We start from the raw sequence: 23055 nt of genomic DNA, 5'->3' as shown, positions 1-23055 counted from the left end.
CTGGAGTGTTAGGTTCTCATCCAGTTGGTCCTCTAGCCTCTCCTCAGCTGCCCTGATCTCTGCTTCAGTAAAGCCTACGAAATCCTCTTCATCCGGGTAATGTTGGGGTCGTGGGAGTGCTGCTCCTAGGGCCTTGTTCCAGCAGTTGGCGATAGTCTTCTCTGTCACAGCTCCCCAGGCCTTCCCTGCCAGATAACAGGCATCCTTGATGGTGATGGCTTTCAGGTAATCTGGGACAGTGAGAGGAGAGTCTATCATTTCCAGGATCAGTTCCTTTTTGTACACAGACTTGAAGGTCTGAATGATGCCAGCATCACATGGCTGGATCTTGCTGGTGGTGTTCTTTGGGAGATAGAGCACTTGGATCTGCCCATCCCTGGTCTTGAGAACATCTCCCTGAGGGTGGGCTGAGCAGTTGTCCAGTAGGAGTGTGGCCTTCTGCGGTAAGTTGCGGGCTCTAAGGTGGTCCCTGACACTGGGTACGAAGAACTTGAAGAACCACTCCTCAAATAAGAAAGCTGTCATCCAGGCTTTGCCAGAGTTCCGGTAGGTAATGGGTAGGTTCTCCATGTTGATGTGGTGAAAGCATCTAGGAGACTTGAATTTGCCCACAATCAATGGCTTCAGCTTGTGTGTTCCCGTGGCATTGCTGGCAAACAGGATGGTGAGCCTGTTCTTGGCTTGCTTGTACCCCAGAGTCTTGTGGGCATCATCCTTGACAGCTAGGGTCTTGTCAGGCAGCATCTTCCAGTAAAGCCCTGACTCATCTGCATTGTAGAGTTGCTCTGGGGTCAGCTCCTCTTGCACCATGTAGTTCTTGAGGATGTCGGGAAAGGCTGCTGCGGCTCCTGAGTCGGCGGATCTCTGTTCACCACTGATGGTAACTGCACCTATCCCATGTCTTTTCTGGAACCGATGGAGCCAACCCTTGCTGGCTACGAAATTGCTGTCCTCTGGGTGGAGCTGGTGATGGAACTTCTCAGCCTGAGTCCTGATGATAGGTCCAGATAGGGGGGTGCCACCAGACTGTTCCTGGACAAACCAGGTGAACACAGCCTTCTCTAAGTTACTGTCACTAGCGTTCCTTGCCTTTTTCCTGCTAAGCCCTTCACTCTGAGAAACTGTCCCAACATATGCTCTTAAATTGGGCTCATCTTTCACCCACCCACGGAGGGTTGACTCTGGTACACCAGTCTCTCTGGATAATTTTGCCTTCGTTTCCCCGTTTCGAAGCCGGTCTATCAAATGTATCTTTTGACTCACTGAGTAAGACTTGCGCTTAAACATTTTGAACGACACGACAGCAACTGAACTCGAACTCGAAGATACCTGCACTGGAAAAGGTATCCCTTTTATGGCTGTGTAACTGGGCTAATCGGTCGCGGCTACTCATCGCGGCTAATCGTTCTACAGTACAAGACAGTGATCATCGCTGCTAATCGGTCTAATTATCGCGGGTAATAATCGCTGCTAATCGGTCTAATCATCGCGGGTAATCATCGCTGCTAATCGGTCTAATCATCGCGGCTCAAAAAGGTGCTGTTTCAAAAAGAGTTTAAAATGAGTCAAGTAAGTTGGGGTCCATAAACCCCCCCCGCCGTATATCGCGAACCGCGGTATTGCGGGGCGCGTTATAACGGGGGACTACTGTATTTATTTACAATAACGATATTACAGGAGCAGCTACAAACAGTGCTGCTAGCAGTCCAGTCAACTAAAGACTGGCTCACAAAGCCTACACAGATGATTATATGGGCCCCCTCAATGAGCTATCATTGAGGGAGCTCATACTCCAAGTGGCCAACCAATAAAGCCAATTGGAGTTCATTACAACAATGTAGCCATGCCCACTTAGCCTTGGTAATGGGAGAGGATGCCGCTTTGCCTACTGATGACTCAGCCCGACGCCCACACCAACCCTCCCCCCCTCTCCGGACGACACTCTCCCCTCAACTCCGCCCATAATCACAGGTTTCAACCTCGAACTTGACTCTGATGAGAGCTTCCCAGATTTGACTACCATCCCTAGCGATCACCCCACCATCAGCTATCCTCGCCACCGGAACGACGCCTTGGATTTTTCCGACCCCTTGTACGATTGTCCCCGCCCAATGACTTTTCATACGCCCAGTCCCAGCAACGTTGCTTCCACTTCCAATACACCAGTTCCCGACTGCCCCCCGTCACACGACAACCCCGACACTCCTTTTAGGCACCATAACAATTCCTACAGGTTGGTAAGACATGACGAATCAGACCACCCACAGGCCTACGTGGCTACCGCCTGGAATCTGCAGACACAAGTCTGGCAACCAGGAGAAGACAATGATTTAAGCGCTGAGCCCCTTCTGGGAAATGATTTAACTGAACTGATGCACGCAAATATTTGAGGTGTCCAGATGATGAGAAACGGACACCACCTGAGAATTAAGGTGTCCAAATTTCTGATGGAACCTGCCCGTCTTCTTGTTTTAACTTCCTCTTCTCTCCAAAACATAGTTTTAATCTACGGCGGCGTGACATTCGGTTATGCAGCCATAATTACTCTTCTGATTAAACCGTGCGGTCGACTGACAAATGTCAGTTGAATGCACTACAATACGACTAAAAATTCTTCCTGTTCATCCCGGTCACCCAGGTAGGGCGTCACGGCGCTGATCCTCGCCCTACCTGAGGGTCCCAAAATTATCCGGTCTATCACGCTCGGGTAGTGGAGTAACGACACTAATCCCCGCCCTACCCGGGGATCCCACCCATTCTTGTCCGGCAGTGGCCCACACGCACCCCACGTTTCTCATCATGCTCTCTGGAATGGTTTACTACACCCTTTGCTGCTTTGGGAAGGCTTTGAATCTTCCTTTCACTCCAAATCTAAACCCTTGTTTCTTCCACTAGTCTTTCAGACCCTTTTGGGTCACCTCCAAATGCTATTTACACTTAAAACACAGTGGTTGCTGATCACTGCTGCTACCTCTGAGCCCCTGGGACGAAACTCTATAAAACTGGCCGCTCTGAAATTCGGCTGGTTAAGCAAAGCCTCGACCTCCCATGGTTGCTAGTAAAGGTGGAGAATGGTCGAAGAAAGCATCCTCCCACTCCTCGCACCGACCACACAAGCTGTGAGACACTTGAATACTTGAATTGAGAGACTTGGATTAGTACCACTCTAAATTTAAAAAAAAACAAAATGGGGGAGTCACACATGGTGACAATCATAAAGGGAAATTAGAACTAAAAGAGAGAGACACGCAGATATTAACCAACGATACTGACATGATACTGTGCTTGATTCCCCAGGATTACACGGAAACCAGACACACGCAGGATGAACCCAGCACCATGATCTTCATCTGGATAATTGCTGAACTTACCGGACTCCGAGCACAAGATACCCAAGACTTCCACAGCTCGACGGTCTGTGGTACCGTCCCCCAGATACAGGGGACTGTGAGAGTGGCACCCTATGGGTGCGTAAGAACACAAGCGTCATATTTGGGTGCAATAACCAACAGACAATTTACAGAAAGCCCAACGGGTCCACATCAGAACCGGAACAGAAGATTGGTGGGAACTTACTAATGAAGGGTGCCCCGAAATTGAATGTTTAAATAAAATTGTGGGGAATACAATAAGAATTGGACAAAATTGCCCCGGGACACCCACTGAAGGTAATTTTGCAATACACACAATTAGAGTAGGACGTATGCCAGCCCCGAGTGACACCACCCCACAGACCACCTCCAGTCAGGATACCACCCAACAACTGTTAGAGATAGAGACCGAAACCCCCACCTGGTGGGAAGGCATTGCAAAATGGAACCCACTCTCATACATAATAGAGACCCTCCTCCTGATTGCAGTAATCTATAGTGTAGTTCTCGCATTCAAACTCCGCAAATGGAAGGCAAAAGCCTCCCGGCCCCCTATATACACAGTTCGAGCCCCCCTCTTTGGGATCCAATAGAACTCTACTTAGAATGTACAACTTACAAAAACAAACTATGATAACTGCTGCTAAATGGACCCTTTGTGCCTCTGCACTGATGAAATGTGATAAGAAGGAAGAATGTGGTGTAGATAAGTTCATTATGTAAAAAAACAGCAGCATGAGTGTAGCACAGAAAGTTTAGTTAGCAACCAACTATTTAGCATGAATTTAAGTTTAATTAATTTATATGAATTGAATTTGGATATAAAACAGCCAGTTATAGTGAATTATTTTAATGAATGTATGTGATAAGGTATTAAGTGAAATTGTAAAATGAAGTCTAGGACAGAGTAGAGTAGGACCTGAACTGACTGACCCGTGGCCGGCTTGATAAGGTAGACTACAGGATCAAGAGGACGGAATGTAGCCATGTAAAATGGCCTCCTGCAAAGGACCATGAGAATTGTGGTCAATTTGAGACACAGACAGGTACACAGTCTCTGTGTATTGTGCAAAGAAACCAGACTTGCTGAAACTTGCATCCATTGAGAATCAATTACCATTTTACCCAAGACAATAGCACTCGCATTAAGGATCATCAACGACAGCAGACTAATTGACACCACCCCCCTCCCCCTTATTTGGACAGGCCTGCGTGCCTGGGACAATGATAGCTAGGACCCGCCCAGCCATTGAGGTATCCACCCCCTACTTGGCTGAGATCAATGAGGGTGATCGAAAAACCTATCGATCCATTGGACCTGGAGTAAGGTCAAAAGGGCACGATAGAGATGAAGGATAAAAAGCCCTGCACACTAGAGATCGGTCTCTTTTGGGACCGGCCTGTGTGTGACCAACTGTAGCAGAACAACCAGGTTCAAGGACCTGCCATCATCCTGAAGGACGAGCCCAGCTGAGATGAACCCAACAACCTCCAACTGACCACGTGGACCCGGATAATGGCCTTATCTTGCACAGTGCCGGTCACTCAAAGTTAAGTAAAGGTCATCTTAGTTGTTAGGTGTAGTTTAGTACGGAGCCGCGTGTATTATTGAATAGAGATACAAGTCTTGTGTTATTAATAAACTGTGTTTTTGAGCTAACATACTGGTTGTGTGGTCATTTGGTCAATATAAGAAACAGCCTGTGGTTCACGTGAAAGGTAAAAAAGGCAACACCTCTTTGCCAGCTCCACCTGGTATATGCGAACTCCAGCACCAGAGGGCTGTAAAGACTGGGTCCATATAATCCCTACAGTGCAGAAGGAGACCTTTTGACTCATCAAGTCTGCACCGAAGCTCCGAAAGAGCACCCCACTGGGAGGAAACCCACGCGGACACGGGAAGAATGTGCAAACTCCATGCGAACAGTCACTCAAGGCCAGAATTGAACACGGGTCTCTGGTGCTGTGAGGCAGCAGCGCTAGCCACTGTGCCACCATTGGGCTCATTAGATACGTTCAAGGCTGAGATAGACAGAGTTTTAATCAGTAAGGGAATTGTGTTAGGGGAATATGTGGCGGGATTTTCCGACCCCCGCCGGGCCGGAGAATCGCCAGGGAGCGGCGTTAATCCAGCCCCGACGCCGGCTGCCAGATTCTCTGGCACCGGTTTTTCGGCGGGGGCGGGAATCGTACCCCGCCAGTAGGGGGCCATTGGCAGCGGTCCCCTCGGCGATTCTCCAGCCCACGATGGGCTGAGTGGCCACCCGCTTTCGGTGGGTCCTGCCGGCGTGAAATACACAAGGTCCTTACCGGCGGGACCTGGCTCTGCGGGCGGCCTGCGGAGTCCTCAGGGGGATCTGGCTCCAGGGGCTGCCCACGGTGGCCTGGCCCACGATCGGAGCCCACCGATCCGCGGGCGGGCCTGTGCCCTGGGGGAACTCATTGCCTCCGCGCCGGCCGATGTAATGGTCCACCATGGCTGGCGCGGAGAAGAACTCCCTTGCGCATGCGCTGGGATGACGCCAGCACATGCTGACGCTCCAGCGCATATGCCAACTCGCACTGACCAGCGGAGGCCCTTCGGCGCCAGTTGGCGTGGCGCCAAGCCCTTCGGTGCTGGCTGTCGCAGCGTCAACCCCGCCGGCGCCGGCCTAGCCCCTGTAGGTGCGGAGGATTCCACACCTCACGGGCGGCCTGATGCCAGAGTGGTTCACGCCACTTCTCCACGCCGGTTCGGCCCGCCCCGCCGGTTAGGGATGAATTCCGACCATGGTGCTTAAGTGGAATTGAGGATTATCATATCCGATCAGTCGTGATCTCGTTGAATAGCGGTGAAAACCCGATGGGCCAAATGGGCTACTTCTGCATCTATGTCTTATAGTCCTACATATTTAATATTTGAAATATTATTTCCCATTAATATTTGAAATAATATTTCTTGCGACTTTACTTAACCATATTCAGATACGCTAAACTGCTCTTTTTACATAGATACATAGAAGATAGGAGCAGGAGTAGCCCTTTTGCCCTTCGAGTCTGCTCCGCCATTCATCACGATCATGGCTGATCATCCAACTCAATAGCCTAATCCTGCTTTCTCCCCATAGCCTTTGATCCCATTCTCCCCAAGTGCTATATCCAGCCGCCTCTTGAATATATTCAAAGTTTTAGCATCAACTACTTCCTGTGGTAATGAATTCCACAGGCTCACCACTCTTTGGGTGAAGAAATGTCTCCTCATTTCTGTCCGAAATGGTTTACCATAAATCCTCAGACTGTGACCCCTGGTTCTGGACACACCTATCATTGTTCCATCTTCCCTGCATCTACCCATCTCGGCCTTTTCGAATTTTATATGTCTCTATGAGATTCCCCCTCATTCTTCTGAACTCCAGTGAGAACAATCGTAACCTAGTCAATCTCTCCTCATATGACAGTCCAGCCATCCCTGAAATCAGTCTGGTAAACCTTCACTGCATTCCCTCGAGAGCAAGAACAGCTTCCTCAGAAAAGGAGACTGAACCGGTACAATATTCTAGGTGTGCCTCACCAAGGCCCTGTATAATTGCAGCAACACATCCCTGCTTCTATACTTGAAACCTCTCGCAATGAAGGCCAACATACCATTAGCTTTCTTTACCGCCTACTGCACCTGCATGCTTACCTTCAGCGATTGGTGCACAAGGACACCCAAGTCCCACTGCACACTCCCCTCTCCCAATTTACAACCATTCTGGTAGTAATCTGCCTTCCTGTTTTTGCTTCCAAAGTGAATAACCTCACACTTATCCACATTATATTGTATCTGTCATTGATTTTCCCACTCGCCCAATCTGTCCAGATCATGCTGTAGGATATATATTGTGAATAGCTGGGTTCCCAGCACTGATCCCTGTGGCAACCCACTAGTTACTGCCTGCCAATTTGAAAAGGACCCATTTAATCCTACTCTTTGTTTCCTCTCTGCCAACCAGTTCTCTATCCACCTCAATACACTTCCCCTAAATCCCATGCGCTTTAATCTTGCACAATAATCTCTTATGCGGACTTTGTTAAATGCCTTATGAAAGTCCAAATATACCACATCGACTGGCTCCCCCTTGTCGACTGTACTAGTTACATCATCAAAGAATTCCAACAGATTTGTCAAGCATGATTTTCCCTTCATAAATCCATGCTAACTCTGACTAATCCTCCCACTGCTTTCTAAATGTTCCGCTATAAAGTCCTTGATAATGGATTCAAGAATTTTGCCCACTACCGATGTTAGGCTTACTGGTCTATAATTCCCTGTTTCCTCTCTAACTCCCTTTTTGAATTTTGGTGTGACATTAGCTACCCATTGCTCATTTTGGAATAGAGGTCTGCCAGGGAAATGTCTGGGCACCTTGAGCTCATCTGATTTTTGTCTACCAACAAATATCTGGATTTTTCTGTAAATGTTGGTCCTTTTTTTGCATATTATTGAAATACAACAGAAATATGTTTTGAATAATCTTGCAGTGGTGCTGCTATTTTCATTTGGATAACCTGTATCCAGATCTTAAGGAGCAACAGCTCTCGGTGTGTGGGACAATGTTTGCTGGGGATTCTCTGCATCAAGGTTTCAAATTATTCAATGTATGTCTGACACTTTTCACTTACGATGCAGATTCTCAAAGTCTTTTAGCCATTTTCAACTCACATGTATTCACTTGCAGCTCACGTATTCAGAACAGAAGGTTTCCTGTTGTTTCCATATTGAATATCAGTTGAATTAATTTAATGGCAACTCATGCAAACATATCTTAAATCTGAGAAACGAATATAGCGTTAATTCTTGGAAATTATTTCACAGGTGTCCATGATTGTCGAACATCTTATCCTTTAAGCCCAACTAAGTGATTGGTCTAGGATTAACCATGCAGCTGCACTTAACATTTTCACTTGGTGCAGTTAATGAAGGGCTTTACTGTAAACAGGCCACTCATGTCACTTTGACATGGATCAGCAATTTGAGAGTATCTGACATCAATGAGCTTTTGTGACCAGGCTACATAAGATTGCAAAAACGTTTTCAGACATAGTACCTTTGGAGGAGGAACAGGGATCACTGTCCTTTATCGCAAAAGGAGAGAGCACCACGGCACTAGACTTCAATGGAAGATCCACAGGACTCTCAGGCACGGCCTGTAAGTTATGTGATGTTCACTTCTGACCAAAGCCATAATGTATTAGATTTTTATTGTGTTAAATCTTGATTTTCAGTGAGACAAGTTGTATTTTATTTTTATTTCAATATTTTACACTGGTATTAGGCACAGTGGTTAGCATTGCTATCGCACGGCACCGAGGACCAGGTTCAATCCCAGCCCTGGGACACTGTCCGTGTGGAATTTGCACATTCTTCCCATGTCTGTATGGGTCTCACCCCCACAACCCAAATCTGTGCAGGGTAGGTGGATTGGCCACGCTAAATTGCCCCTTAATTGGAATTTCTTTTTAAAAATTACTCTGGTTGACAATTTCTTGTAATTTCAGTTCTGTTTCTGAAGTGATTATGCTGCATAAGCATTCTTTCCCCCTCTTTCCTGTTCCCACTGTTCTGTACTGTTTACTTCTCCCTCTCCTAGGCCGCCGTTGCCCCCTCCTGCTCCTCTGCCGCCCCCTCCTGCTCCCTGCCACCCTTTACAGATTGCTGACTGCTTCACTCTTCATTTGTCCCCTTTCATAGAATGGCCACCAAACAGAAGTGGATCATTCAGCCCACCATGTCTTTGCTAACTCAATACACGAACAGCTTGGCTCGTCTAACACCCCGACCATTTTCTCTTAGCCCTGTAATTATCCAATTCTCTTCTGAGAACTACAATTTTAATCTGCTTGCGCCATACATTTTTATGGAGCAACTGGTTAGCTCTACCCATATTATTGCAGATAAAGATCCAACTCCCAAGGTATCAATTGATCCTGAGAATGTGGTGGAGATAAAGAATGCAGATTTAAGGTGATTGGCAAAAGAAACAACAGCTACATAAGACAAAGTTTTTGTATGAAGCGAATGGTTAGGATATTTCCTTTCCTCATTTACCAATGCTTCTTTCGCCAATCACTAATAAATTGCTTCTTTATATATTCTCTTGGGGGTGGTTAGCACTGCTGCTTCACAGTGCTGAGGACCCGGGTTTGATCCCGGCCCCGGGTCATTGTCTGTGTGGAGTTTGCACATTCTCCCCCTGTCTCGTGGGTTTCACCCCCACAGCCTAAAGGGTGGGTGGATTGACCATGCTAAATTGCTCCTTACTTGGAAAAAAAAGAATTGGGTACTCTAAGTTTATGTTACAAAATGCATTCTCTAGTCTGATAATATAACTGATAGTCCCCATTTGCCCACATAAAGAAAAATGTAAGTAATGGTACTAACTGACAAATGAGAGAGAGGTATTTAGACACTCTTTAAAGCAAAAATCTGCACAGATGAACAACACAACAGAAAAGTAAGATTTGAAAGAGGTCACTTTTTAGTTCATTAACTGTATTGATTTTCCATTACTATCCTGTATCCCTCAAATTCAGACTACATTCCTGCTATTCCACAGTTGGGATTTGTGTTTTGTACCTACGGTTATGTTCCTCTTTGCTCCTCTGACCAACTTTTTAATAGGTCTCTGGAGATTCTTGCATCCATCCCAGCAATCCCCTCTTCACGCCTGCCCTTTCCCGCTGGTACACTTCCTCCACCCCCTTCCTGTTTGAAAGTTGAGCTCTTAATGTAACTGTTAATCCCATTTACTATTGATAAGGCTCCAGATCCCAAGAGTTCAGTTGATCCAAATTATGTTCTTTTGTATCCTCCATTCTTGATGGGGATGAGGGGAGGGGTGACAAAGATTCTCAAAGAATTTTACAACTGTACTTTAAATTTTATGCAAAAGAGATATTGAGCGAGATGGATATATTTGTTACTTGAATGAAGAAACTGTGAGGTTGAATACCTCACAACTCTATTAAAAATTAATTACATAGTTCATTTAAATTTTGTACAACTATGCTTTTTTCTTTCATTAAGAAATAGTTGTGTTCATATCTTTACTTTTACAGGTGAAGAAATCACGCCATTATTTAGATTCCATAAATGAACGAGGTTTAAGGTTTGTACGTGTTTATGAATTTAAAATCTTTAATGCCTTCTGTGCTGATTGTATTATTAATACTGCAGCAAAAAAAATCTACAGCTTGCCTTCACCCAGTTCAAGTGACCTCCAAATACCGTACCAGTAACTGAATGCTACGGTATTGTATATAAACTTATTAATGTATTGATAAACAGTAAGTTTAAGGTTACCTTTATTTATGCCACAAGATTTGGGAGAACACTTCCTTCATTCGCAGGTACAGTGTCAGTGGAAAAACTTAAATGTGTTTGCTTAGTAACTGTGGGTTCTATTAATATATCTATCTACAGTATTCAAAATTTGACTGTGATGGATTTTATTTTGGATCTTTATTCATTCTTGACAGTTTTTTTTAAAGGTAAAGGCTTGCAAATGTTTAAATAAAGCAATACTGATTTACATAAACTTAGTGGTGAATGCAAGATGCCTGGGAGCGGCACGTAGATATTCCACCACCCCCAGCAATTAAAAAAAATTATTGAAGAAAAAAAGGCATCACCCAATATTGGGCAAGAAACCATAATCCTGGGATTAAGAGTCCCATTATCTAGCAACAGAACTGAGAAAGGGGTCCTGCCCCCCCCCCCCCCCCCCCCGATCCCCACTGTGCAAAAATGCCATCTTGGCACCTTAGCAGTGCCCATCTTGCACCCTGGCAGTATCCCTGCCAACTGGAAGTGCCACCTGGGCACATTGGCAGTGCCAGGTTGGCACCCAGGTAGCACTGCTAGTGCCACAGTTCCTGACTGGCACCACTAGTGCCAGAGTGCCATCCTGCCCAGAGGGCAAGCACCTGTGTGCATGTTCGACTTGACCAGATGTAGTGTGGACCTATGGAGTGATGTACATTAAGAACATGCAATGCAGGCAAAATGTGTAAAATTTGCCCAACAATTCAATAAAACCTATTTTTAGTACAAACATATTAATGTTGTGCAGAGGTAACTTTGAAGATTCAAGCAACCTTTTCTCCTAATGATTCAAAGAAGTGTACCGTGTTTATGTATTCTTATGAACAACTTAACTTGCATGCACTGCTAAGTTTATTTTGGCATTAAAAGCTAATATTCATCTTTCTTTTCCAATTTTCACCTAGCTTTCAATTAAACAAAAAAGTGAAAATATCCACAAATGCCTATGCACTTGTCTGGTAAAATTTAGTCTGGAGAAATTGATGGAATTCATCGTCTTTCTGGCTGGACATCATATAGAATGGATCATAAAGTTTTAAGAAATGGTTGATAGGGATAAGCTTCATCAACCACACCTCAATTAATTACCTAAAAGTTTTGGGTTGAATAATGACAGTGTAGAAAAGGATTGAAAACTTTTTTTCCTTCATATTTCCCCAGGACTGGAGAGATGCAGGACCTAATCAGACTGCAGAGTCACACAAATAGAAATGATGTGCAAAAATCTGAGGCCAGCAGTCTGGCAAGTAACCTAACTCTCCCGAATGAAACAGAAGGTGAGCCAAGCTCACGGTTACCTAAATGTTGTCATAATATACACACAAGTATATGATGGTGCACAGACAGGCATGGATTGATACACAGGATGACCAATGAACACACAGAACACAGCAGCCAATCACCAGACAGGACACGGCCACTATAAAGCCAGAGGACACTAGCTTTCCCGTTCTCTTGGGATCCAGCCTCTGAGACAGTCAGAGCCCGTGAGCAACAACACGAACATACACTATGTGGTAGCAGGATAGTCTGGTCAGGTTAGCCTCAGGTCTCCAGTCAACTCAGCCTAGTGTCAACCCACAGTTAAAGTATGTATAATAGTTAAGAGTTCAATAAAATAGAGTTGCATTCCTTCAAGTGTTGGAAGCCTGTCTCTCTCACTGCTACAGTAAACGCAGTCCTCGCAGACCCAGCTTACCCAACACATCAAATGTAAAAATGCCTATTTGACTCCTCTGGAGTCCAAAATCCATTCATCCACTTCCAGTGTTGATTACTGGGAGTGCAAGTCATGCCAGGTATCCTTTTTCCATCTACTGCAGTTTTTAACCCAGACATTGAGGGCAATGTTTGTTACACTGGCTACAACTAGCTAAGCCAATTGATACTTGAACTTTCATCCTCTGGTCTGAATAGCGAGACCACATATTACTTTTACAAATGGAATTTATAATTTGCACATTTATCGTTTTGCTACATTGGTTCCCTCCAATTTGGGCCTCGTGCTGATTAACATCAATAATTCTCATCCTGGGGCCAACACTGCGGTGCAGTGGTTAGCACTGCTGCCTCACAGTGCCGAGATCCCAGGTTAGATCCCTGTCCTGGGTCACTGTCTGTGTGGAGTTTGCACACCCTCCCCATGTCTGCCTGGGTCTCACCCCCACAACCTAAAGATATGCAGGGTACGTGGATTGGCCACGCTAAATTGCCCCTTAATTAGAAAAAAAAGAATTGCGTACTTGAAATTAAGAAAATTAATTCTCAACCTATTTTCAAAACTGTCTTCCATTTTTTTCATTGATCATTATTGTCTCACCTGCAACCCACTTTAATGAAACTACTTTCATATTTCCACTTTCTTTCTGATAATGTACTGTATTTGTCAAACCTTTTCGGCTTTGTTAGTCCTTGCAAGTTTTATTATATGTTCGTTTAATTTTGTTGCTTTTTATTGCTGAATTCCAACTTTTGTTAAACCTTCCACCTGACGTCTTTCTCATTGTTTATCCATTGTGGGTGAATTATTTCTTCATTTGAGAACAGTGGCTTTTAAGGGTCAGGATGAGCTGTCTGTCCACTCCTTTGACCCTATCTTTATTTTTTCATCTTTATTCTTTACATAGTTACAAATGAAGTGGTTCAAAGCAGTAAATCTGAAACTCCAACAGGGAGCAGATCTGTTGTGGAATATCCAGATTCAGGTAAAATCAGTGCATGTCACTTGTTACTTATTTAAAATCTGTAGTTTGCAAAACAGTTCAAGGATTGGGCCCAGGGGAGATCCCCCCCCCCCCCCCCCCCCCCCAATCAAAGTGTTCACTCCTTCATTGGGCACAACTCTATTTACACAGGTTGCATGTGGTACCTTTGGAGAGCCATGTTCATATGTGCACCTTGACCATGAGTATTAACTGCAGGAGTTGCAGATCTGAAACTGGTCTTGATCCTGCTGAGTAGATACATGCACAACAGGAGTGTATGTATTCTGATCCAGAGTCCAAACTCCAACTGGTTAACTCCTCTTCTCCCACTTCTTGTGCCCAGAGAGGCCAAATTATAGACTCAATATTGCCTTGGCTACATTGAACTTACTTGGAACACATGGTTGATTGGATTCATAGAATGTTTATAGCACAGAGGGAAGCCATTCTGCCTGTCTTGTACTTGACTCTCTACAACAACAACTCTGCTCATTCCACTCTCCTGCCCTTTCTCCATCGCCCGTCAAGTTTATATTTTCTTAAAGTACTGATGCATTTCTTTTGAAAATCACAATTGAATCTGCCTCCAGAAGTGGATTGCTGATCCTAACTACTTGCTGCATAAAAAGTTTTTCTTTGTGTCATCGTTGCTTTTAAAAAAAAAATCATTGTTATTGAAATTTTTCCAAAATATAAACATCTTAACTCTATTAACAAACAACCGCGGTAACACCCCAAGAACAATACCCCCCAACTTCAAACAAAAGTAAAAAGAAAAAAAAAACAAAAGAGCACCCAAACAACAAAAGGGAAAGAGATATCACCCGCCACATCCCATAGACCCATGTACACAGTTCTTCCTCCCCCCAATCCAAACCGCCCCCCCCCCCTCCCTCCCCACCCCCCCCCCCCCCCCCCACCGCCCCCCCGGGGTTGCTGCTGCTGCCGGCCTATTTCCCTACCGTTCCGCCAGGAAGTCCAGGAAAGGCTGCCACCGCCTGAAAAACCCTTGTACTGATCCCCTCAGGGCAAATTTCACCCTCTCCAATTTAATGAACCCCGCCATATCATTGATCCAGGCCTCCACGCTTGGGGGCCTCGCATCCTTCCATTGGAGCAAGATCCTCCACCGGGCTACTAGGGACGCAAAGGCCAGAACACCGGCCTCTTTCGCCTCCTGCACTCCCGGCTCCACTGCAACCCCAGAAATTGCGAGTCCCCAGCCTGGCTCGACCCTGGATCCCACCACCCTCGACACCGTCCTTGCTACCCCCTTCCAAAACTCCCCCAGCGCTGGGCACGCCCAAAACATATGGGCGTGGTTCGCTGGGCTCCCCGAGCACCTAGCACACCTGTCCTCGCCCCCAAAAAACCTACTCATCCTCGACCCAGTCAGGTGGGCCCTGTGCAGCACCTTGAACTGTATGAGGCTAAGCCTTGCACAGGAAGAGGAAGAATTCACTCTCTCCAGGGCATCCGCCCACGCCCCCTCCTCAATCTCCTCACCCAGCTCCTCTTCCCATTTACCCTTCAGTTCCTCCACCGAGGCCTCGTCTACCTCCTGCATCACCCGGTATATGTTCGAAATCCTCCCTCCTCCAACCCACACCCCCGAGAGCACCCTGTCCCGTACCCCACGTGGGGGCAACAAGGGGAACCCCTCCATCTGCCGCCTGGCAAATGCCCTAACCTGCATGTACCTAAACATGTTCCCCGGGGGGAGCCCAAACCTCCCCTCTAACTCCCCCAAGCTCGCGAACCTCCCCTCCAAAAACAGGTCACTCAACCTCCTAACCCCTGCCCTGTGCCAGCCCAGAAATCCGCCATCAATGCTCCCTGGGACAAACCAATGGTTCCCCCGTATCAGGGCCTCCATCGAGCCCCCCATTTCTCCCCTGTGCCGTCTCCATTGCCCCCAAATTTTGAGGGTAGCCGCCACCACCGGGCTCGTGGTATACCTCATTGGAGGGAGCGGCAACGGCGCCGTTACTAGCGCCTCCAAGCTCGTGCCCACACAAGGCGCCGCCTCCATCCTCTTCCATGCTGCCCGTTCCTCTTCCATTACCCACTTACACACCATCGCTGCGTTGGCAGCCCAATAGTACCCACAGAGGTTGGGCAACGCCAGCCCCTCCCCGATCCCTGCCTCATTCCAGGAATACTCTTCTGAACCTCGGAGTCCCATGAGCCCACACAAATCCCGTGATAGTCCTGTTGACCCTCCTAAAAAAGGTCTTCGGGATAAGGATGGGAAGGCACTGGAACAGGAACAAAAACCTCGGGAGCACCGTCATCTTAACGGACTGCACCCTCCCCGCCAGTGACAGCAGTAACATATCCCACCTCTTAAACTCCTCCTCCATCTGCTCCACCAACCTTGTGAGGTTGAGCTTGTGCAGGGCCCCCCAGCTCCCCGCCACCTGGACCCCTAGGTACCTGAAGCTCTTCCCTGCCTGCTTCAATGAGAGCCTACCAATACCCTCCTCTTGGTCCCCTGGATGTACCACAAACACCTCACTCTTGACCAGGTTCAACTTATACCCCGAGAAACCCCCGAATTCACTAAGAATCCTCATCACCTCCGGCATCCCCCCCCACCGGGTCCGCCCATACAGCAACAGGTTGTCCGCGTACAGCGACACTCGATGCTCCTACCCACCCCGCACCAGGCCCCTCCAGTTCCCTGACTCCCTCAGTGCCATGGCCAAGGGCTCAATTGCTAATGCGAAGAGCGGGGGGACAGGGGGCACCCCTGTCTCATCCCCCGGTACAGCCGAAAGTACTCCGACCTCCTCCTATTTGTGGCTACACTCGCCATCGGGGCCTCGTAGAGCAGCCTCACCCACCGGATAAACCCCTCCCCAACCCAAACCTTTCCAACACCTCCCACAAATACTCCCACTCAACCCTATAGAAGGCCTTCTCCGCATCTAATGCCACCACTATCTCCGCCTCCCCTTCCAGAGCCGCCATCATAATAACGTTGAGGAGCCTTCGTACGTTTGTATTCAACTGCCTTCCCTTCACAAACCCCGTCTGGTCCTCATGAATGACCCCGGGCACGCAATCCTCTATTCTAGTGGCTAGGATCTTTGCCAGCAGCTTAGCGTCGGCGTTCAGCAGCGAAATCGGCCTATATGATCCGCACTGCAGAGGGTCCTTGTCCCGCTTCAGGATCAAGGAAATCAGCGCCCGTGACATAGTTGGGGTAAAGCCCCCCCTCCCTTGCCTCGTTAAAGGTCCGGACCAACAGGGGGCCCAACAGGTCCAAATACCTTTTATAAAATTCCGCCAGAAACCCGTCCGGCCCCGGCGCCTTCCCCGACTGCATGCTCCCTATCCTCTTGACCACCTCCTCCAGCTCGATCGGCGCCCCTAGTCCCTCCACCTGCTCCTCCTCCACCCTCGGGAACCGCAGCTTGTCCAAGAAGCGCCCCATTCCACCCCCCTCCACCGTGGGTTCAGACCGGTACAGTTCCCCATAGAAGTCCCTGAAGACCCCATTAACATCTACCCCCCTCCGCACCACCTTCCCAGCTCTATCCATCAGTCCCCCAATCTCCCTGGCCGCATCTCGCTTCCGGAGCTGGTGCGCCAGCATCCTGCTCGCCTTCTCCCCGTATTCATACACCGCCCCCTGTGCTTTCCTCCACTGAGCTTCCGCCTTTCTGGTAGTCAATAGGTCAAATCTGGCCTGAAGGCTACGCCTCTCCCCCAGCAATCCCTCCTCTGGGGCCTCCGCATATCTCCTATCCACCTGCACCATCTCCCTTATCAGTCTCTCCCTCTCCCTCTGCTCCCCCTCTCCCTATGGGTTCGATGGAGATCAATTCCCCCCTCATCATCGCCTTCAATGCCTCCCAGATAGTCCCCACTCAAACCTCCCCGTTATCATTGGCCTCAAGGTACCTCTCGATACACCCCCGAACCCCTCTCGGCCACCTCCTCATCTGCCAACAGCCCCACCTCCATGCGCCAGAGCGGACGTTGGTCCCTCTCTTCCCCCAGCCCGAGGTCCATCCAGTGCGGGGCATGGTCTGAAATGGCAATGGCGGAGTATTCCACATCCTCCACCCTCGACACCAACCCCCGACAATCAATCCTCGAGTAGGCCTTATGTACGTGGGAGAAAAATGGGTATTCCCTGGCCCTTGGCCTCGCAAATCTCCAGGGGTCGACCCCCCCCATCTAGTCCATAAATCCCCGCAGCACCTTAGCCGCCGCCGGCCTCCTATCCGTCCGGGACTTTGATCGATCCAAGGGGGGATCCAGTACTGTGTTGAAGTCCCCCCCATGATCAGGCTCCCCACCTCCAGGTCCGGTATGCGGCCCAACATACGCCGCATAAACCCCGCATCGTCCCAATTTGGGGCGTAAACATTCACCAACACCACCCGCTCCCCCTACAGCTTGCCACTCACCATCACATACCTCCCGCTACTGTCAGCCACCACATTTAACGCCTCAAACGACATCTTCTTCCCCACCAGGATCGCCACCCCCTTATTCTTCTCATCCAGGCCTGAGTGGTACACTTGGCCCACCCATCCCTTCTTCAGCCGAACCTGGTCCACCACTCTCAGGTGTGTCTCCTGGAGCATGGCCACATCCGCCTTCAGCCCCTTCAGGTGCGCAAATACCCGGGCCCTTTTGACCGGCCCATTCAGCCCCCTCACATTCCAGGTTATCAGCCGGATCCGAGGGCTCCCTGCCCCCCTCCCCTGCCGATTAGCCATACCCCATCCCTTGCCCATCCCCGGCTAGCATCCCCCGCTCTGCCAGTTTCCCACGGCGGCAACTCCCCCCCCTCCAGCACCCCCTGCATCCTCCAGCTCCTTCCTGACCGTTTCAGCAGCAACCCGGTACCCCCCCTCCCCTCCCCCCCCCCAGGCTAGGACCCCTCCTAGCCGCGCCCCTCCCTCCACAGCACTGCCGTGAGCCAGCTAACTTCTGCTATCGTTGCTTTTTTTAACAAGTCGTCTTGGGCGGCACGGTATCACAGTGGTTAGCACTGTTTCTTCACAGCTCCAGGGTCACAGGTCCGATACCTTGCTTGCGTCACTGACTGTGCGGAGTCTGCACATTCTCCCTGTGTCTGTGTGGGTTTCCTCCGGGTGCTCCGGATTCTTCCCAAAAATCCCGAAAGACATACTTGTTAGGTGAATTGGATATTCTGAATACTCCCTCTGTGTCCCCGAACAGGCATCAGAGTGTGGCAACGAGGGGATTTTCACAGTAACCTCAGTGTTAATGTAAGCCCACTTGTGACAATAAGGATTATTATTATTAGTATTAAATCAGTGTCCTCTCAATTTGGACCCTCCTGCCACTGAGAACATTTTCTCCATATTTATTCTGTCCAGATCCCTCATGATTTTGAGCATCTCCATCAAATCCCAGCTCAATCTTCTTAAAGGAAAATGATCCAAGCTTCTCCAATTTATCCTCTTAATTATGCATCTCATCCCTGGAACCATTCTTATACACCTTTGGTGCATTCTCTATAAAGGCTTCACATTCTTTAGTATGGCGCTCAGAATTAGACACAAAGTTGGGGCTGTCGTGTTAAGCACAGTAAGATAACACGGGCTGCAACTGGATGCAGCTTTACCTGAGAGATACTCCACACCTTGAAGTTAGTTCAATATGTTTTATTGAACTTGTCACACAATTAGCTCAATCCTCTGTGAGTTCGACTCTCTGCTAACCTAGTGTGATTAACCTGTCTGACTGAACCAGACTAGCTCTTAGCCACGTGCTGTAGGAGTTAGAACATAGAACATAGAACACTACAGCGCAGTACGGGCCCTTCGGCCCTCGATGTTGCGCCGACCTGTGAAACCATCTGAAGCCTATCTGACCTACACTATTCCATTTTCATCCATATGTCTATCCAGTGACCACTTAAATGCCCTTAAAGTTGGCGAGTCTACTACTGTTGCAGGCAGGGCGTTCCACACCCCTACTACTCTCTGAGTAAAGAAACTGCCTCTGACATCTGTCCTATATCTATCACCCCTCAATTTAAAGCTATGTCCCCTCGTGTTGGTCATCACCATCCGAGGAAAAAGACTCTCACTGTCCACCCTATCTAACCCTCTGACTATCTTATATGTCTCTATTAAGTCACCTCTCAGCCTTCTCCTCTCTAACGAAAACAACCTCAAGTCCCTGAGCCTTTCCTCGTAAGACCTTCTCTCCATACCAGGCAACATCCTAGTAAATCTCCTCTGAACCCTTTCCAAAGCTTCAACATCCTTCCTATAATGTGGTGACCAGAACTGCACGCAGTAGTCCAGGTGCGGCCGCACCAGAGTTATGTACAGCTGCAGCATGACCTTGTGGCTCCGAAACTCAATCCCCCTGCTGATAAAGGCTAGCACACCATATGCCATCTTAACAGCCCTATTAACCTGGGTGGCAACTTTCAGGGATTTATGTACCTGGATGCAGAGATCTCTCTGTTCATCTACACTACCAAGAATCTTGCCATTAGCCCAGTACTCTGCATTCCTGTTACTCCTTCCAAAGTGAACCACCTCACACTTTTCCGCATTAAACTCCATCTGCCACCTCTCAGCCCAGCTCTGCAGCTTATCTATGTCCATCTGTATCCTATAACATCCTTCAGCACTATCCACAACTCCACCGACCTTCGTGTCATCTACAAATTTACTAACCCATCCTTCTACACCCTCTTCCAGGTCATTTATAAAAATGACAAACAGCAGTGGCCCCAAAACAGATCCTTGCGGTACACCACTAGTAACTGAACTCCAGGATGAACATTTTCCATCAACCACCACCCTCTGTCTTCTTTCAGCTAGCCAATTACTGATCCAAACCGCTAAATCACCTTCAATCCCATACTTCCTTATTTTCTGCAAGAGCCTACCGTGGGGAACCTTATCAAACGCCTTACTGAAATCCATATACACCACATCAACCGCTTTACCCTCATCCACCTGTTTGGTCACCTTCTCAAAAAACTCAATAAGGTTTGTGAGGCATGACCTACCCTTCACAAAACCGTGTTGACTATCGCTAATCAACTTGTTCTTTTCAAGATGATTATAAACCCTATCTCTTATAACCTTTTCCAACATTTTACCCACAATCGAAGTAAGGCTCACAGGTCTATAATTACCAGGGTTGTCGTCTCTACTCCCCTTCTTGAACAAGGGGACAACATTTGCTATCCTCCAGTCTTCCGGCACTATTCCTGTCGACAAAGATGACATAAAGATCAGGGACAAAGGCTCTGCAATCTCCTCCCTGGCTTCCCAGAGAATCCTAGGATAAATCCCATCTGGCCCAGGGGACTTATCTATTTTGACATTTTCCAAAATTGCTAACACCTCCTCCTTTTTAACCTCAATTCCATCTAGCCTGGTTGACTGAACCTGAGTGTTCTCCTCGACAACATTGTCTTTCTCCAGTGTAAACACTGACGAAAAATATCCATTTAACGCTGCCCCTATCTCCTCTGATTCCACACACAACTTTCCACTACTATCCTTGATTGGCCCTAATCTTACTCTAGTCATTCTTTTGTTCCTGATATACCTATAGAAAGCCTTAGGGTTTTCCTTGATCCTATCCGCCAACGACTTTTCGTGTCCTCTCCTCGCTCTTCTTAACTCTCCCTTTAGGTCCTTCCTGGCTAACTTGTAACTCTTAAGTGCCCTAACTGAGCCTTCATGTCTCATCCTAACATAAGCCTTCTTCTTCCTCTTGACAAGTGCTTCAACTTCCTTAGTAAACCACGGTTCCCTTGCTCAACAACTTCCTCCCTGCCTGACAGGTACATACTTATCAAGGACACGCAGTAGCTGTTCCTTGAAAAAGCTCCACCTTTCGATTGTACCCATCCCCTGCAGTTTCCTTCCCCATCCTATACATCCTAAATCTTGCCGAATAGCATCATAATTGCCTTTCCCCCAGCTATAATTCTTGCCTTGCGGTATATACCTATCCCTGCCAATTGCTAAAGTAAACATAACCGAGTTGTAATCACTATCACCAAAGTGCTCACCTACATCTAAATCTAACACCTGGCCGGGTTCATTACCCAGTACCAAATCCAATGTGGCCTCACCCCTTGTTGGCCTGTCTACATACTGTGTCAGAAAACCCTCCTGCACACACTGTACAAAAACTGACCCATCTATAGTACTCGAACTATAGTATTTCCAGTCAATATTTGGAAAGTTAAAGTCCCCCATAACAACTACCCTGTTATTCTCGCTCCTGTCGAGAATCATCTTTGCAATCCTTTCCTCTACATCTCTGGAACTATTCGGAGGTCTATAGACAACTCCCAACAGGGTGACCTCTCCTCTCCTGTTCCTAACCTCGGCCCATACTACCTCAGTAGACGAGTCCTCAAACGTCCTTTCTACCGCCGTAATACTTTCCTTGATTAACAATGCCACACACCCCCCCTCTTTTACCATGTTCTCTGTTCTTACAGAAACATCTAAATCCTGGAACCTGCAACAACCATTCCTGTCCCTGCTCTACCCATGTCTCCGAAATCGCCACAACATCGAGATCCCAGGTACCAACCCATGATATGTACATTATATGATATGTACACCCTGACTCACACTGTAGATGTCACCAATGGAAAAAGGCGGAGTGTGAGTTCCTCATGCCTTTTATAGTAGGATCCCACCCCAAGTGTTCTGCCTGCTGATTGGTTATGTCTTGTTCTCTGTATTTATTAGATGCCTGTTTGTATCTCTTATGTGCATGTCTGCATATCATGACATCTCCCCTTTTGAAATGTTTTTCTATGGCCTATGTGAAAGTATTTACATGTAGGTCAAAAAACTAACTTCTTTACATACAGTAGCAGATGGGAACATATGTACATGTAAAAACAGGTGTCTAAGGTGCGAAAACAGAACATAGCAAACAAAACAAGTGTTCATAAGTCCAGTTTCTGGGGCTTGCGTCTGATCCTGGTCGACCGCCAGAGAGGTGGTGGTGGGGACGACGGCGCCTTGGTAGGCGGGATTAAAGAGTGACTGGTGGCCTCGTGGTTCAAAGTATCAGGAAGTGGCACAATAACGGATGGAAACAATGAAGAGTGTGGTTGCGGGTGGGCAACTGTGCGCAGTGCCCGTCTGTTGCGCCGCATAACAGAGCCATCAGCCATACACACAACATACAATCGGGGAGCAGCCTGTTGAACAACAGCAGCTGGAGCTGACCAGCCTCCCTCAGGTAGCTTGATCCGAACAGCATTCTCTGGGAGTAGCACAGGCAAATCAGTGGCATGAGCATCATAGATCTGCTTTTGCCGGCCCCCTGAGTTTCTGCACCTTCTGCAGCACCAGGAGGTGATCCAGATCAGGCAAGTGTATGGCTGGAAGAGTCGTCTGCAGGTCCCTGTTCATCAGGAGTTGAACCGGTGACATGCCGGTTGACAGAGGGGTTGCCCTGTACGCAAGCAGCGCAAGGTTGACATCAGAAGCAGAAACTGCAGCCTTGCAGATGAGCTGCTTCACTATGCGCACCCCTTTCTCAACCTTCCTATTGGACTGCGGGTAATGCGGGCTGGAAGTGACATGATGAAACTGATACACCTGGGAAAATCTTGACCACTCTTGACTGCTGAAGCAAGGAC

At 47.8% G+C, this 23055-nt stretch overlaps 1 protein-coding gene across 1 annotated transcript in view; it reads left to right on the top strand.

The window, feature by feature from the left end:
• The window catches only part of LOC119975744 (eyes absent homolog 3-like), a 170251-nt gene that overhangs the window by 5349 nt on the left and 141847 nt on the right, over nt 1–23055 (top strand). Inside the window, exons 2-5 of the mRNA XM_038815946.1 lie at nt 8432–8542; nt 9288–9357; nt 11878–11993; nt 13344–13421. Of these exons, the coding sequence (XP_038671874.1) occupies nt 8432–8542; nt 9288–9357; nt 11878–11993; nt 13344–13421 (375 nt within the window). The remainder of the gene's footprint in view (nt 1–8431; nt 8543–9287; nt 9358–11877; nt 11994–13343; nt 13422–23055) is intronic.

Source organism: Scyliorhinus canicula, chromosome 1 (genome assembly GCF_902713615.1).
Source record: "Scyliorhinus canicula chromosome 1, sScyCan1.1, whole genome shotgun sequence".
NCBI classification, from domain to species: Eukaryota; Metazoa; Chordata; class Chondrichthyes; order Carcharhiniformes; family Scyliorhinidae; genus Scyliorhinus; species Scyliorhinus canicula.
This window is presented reverse-complemented; position numbering and strand designations above follow the sequence as displayed.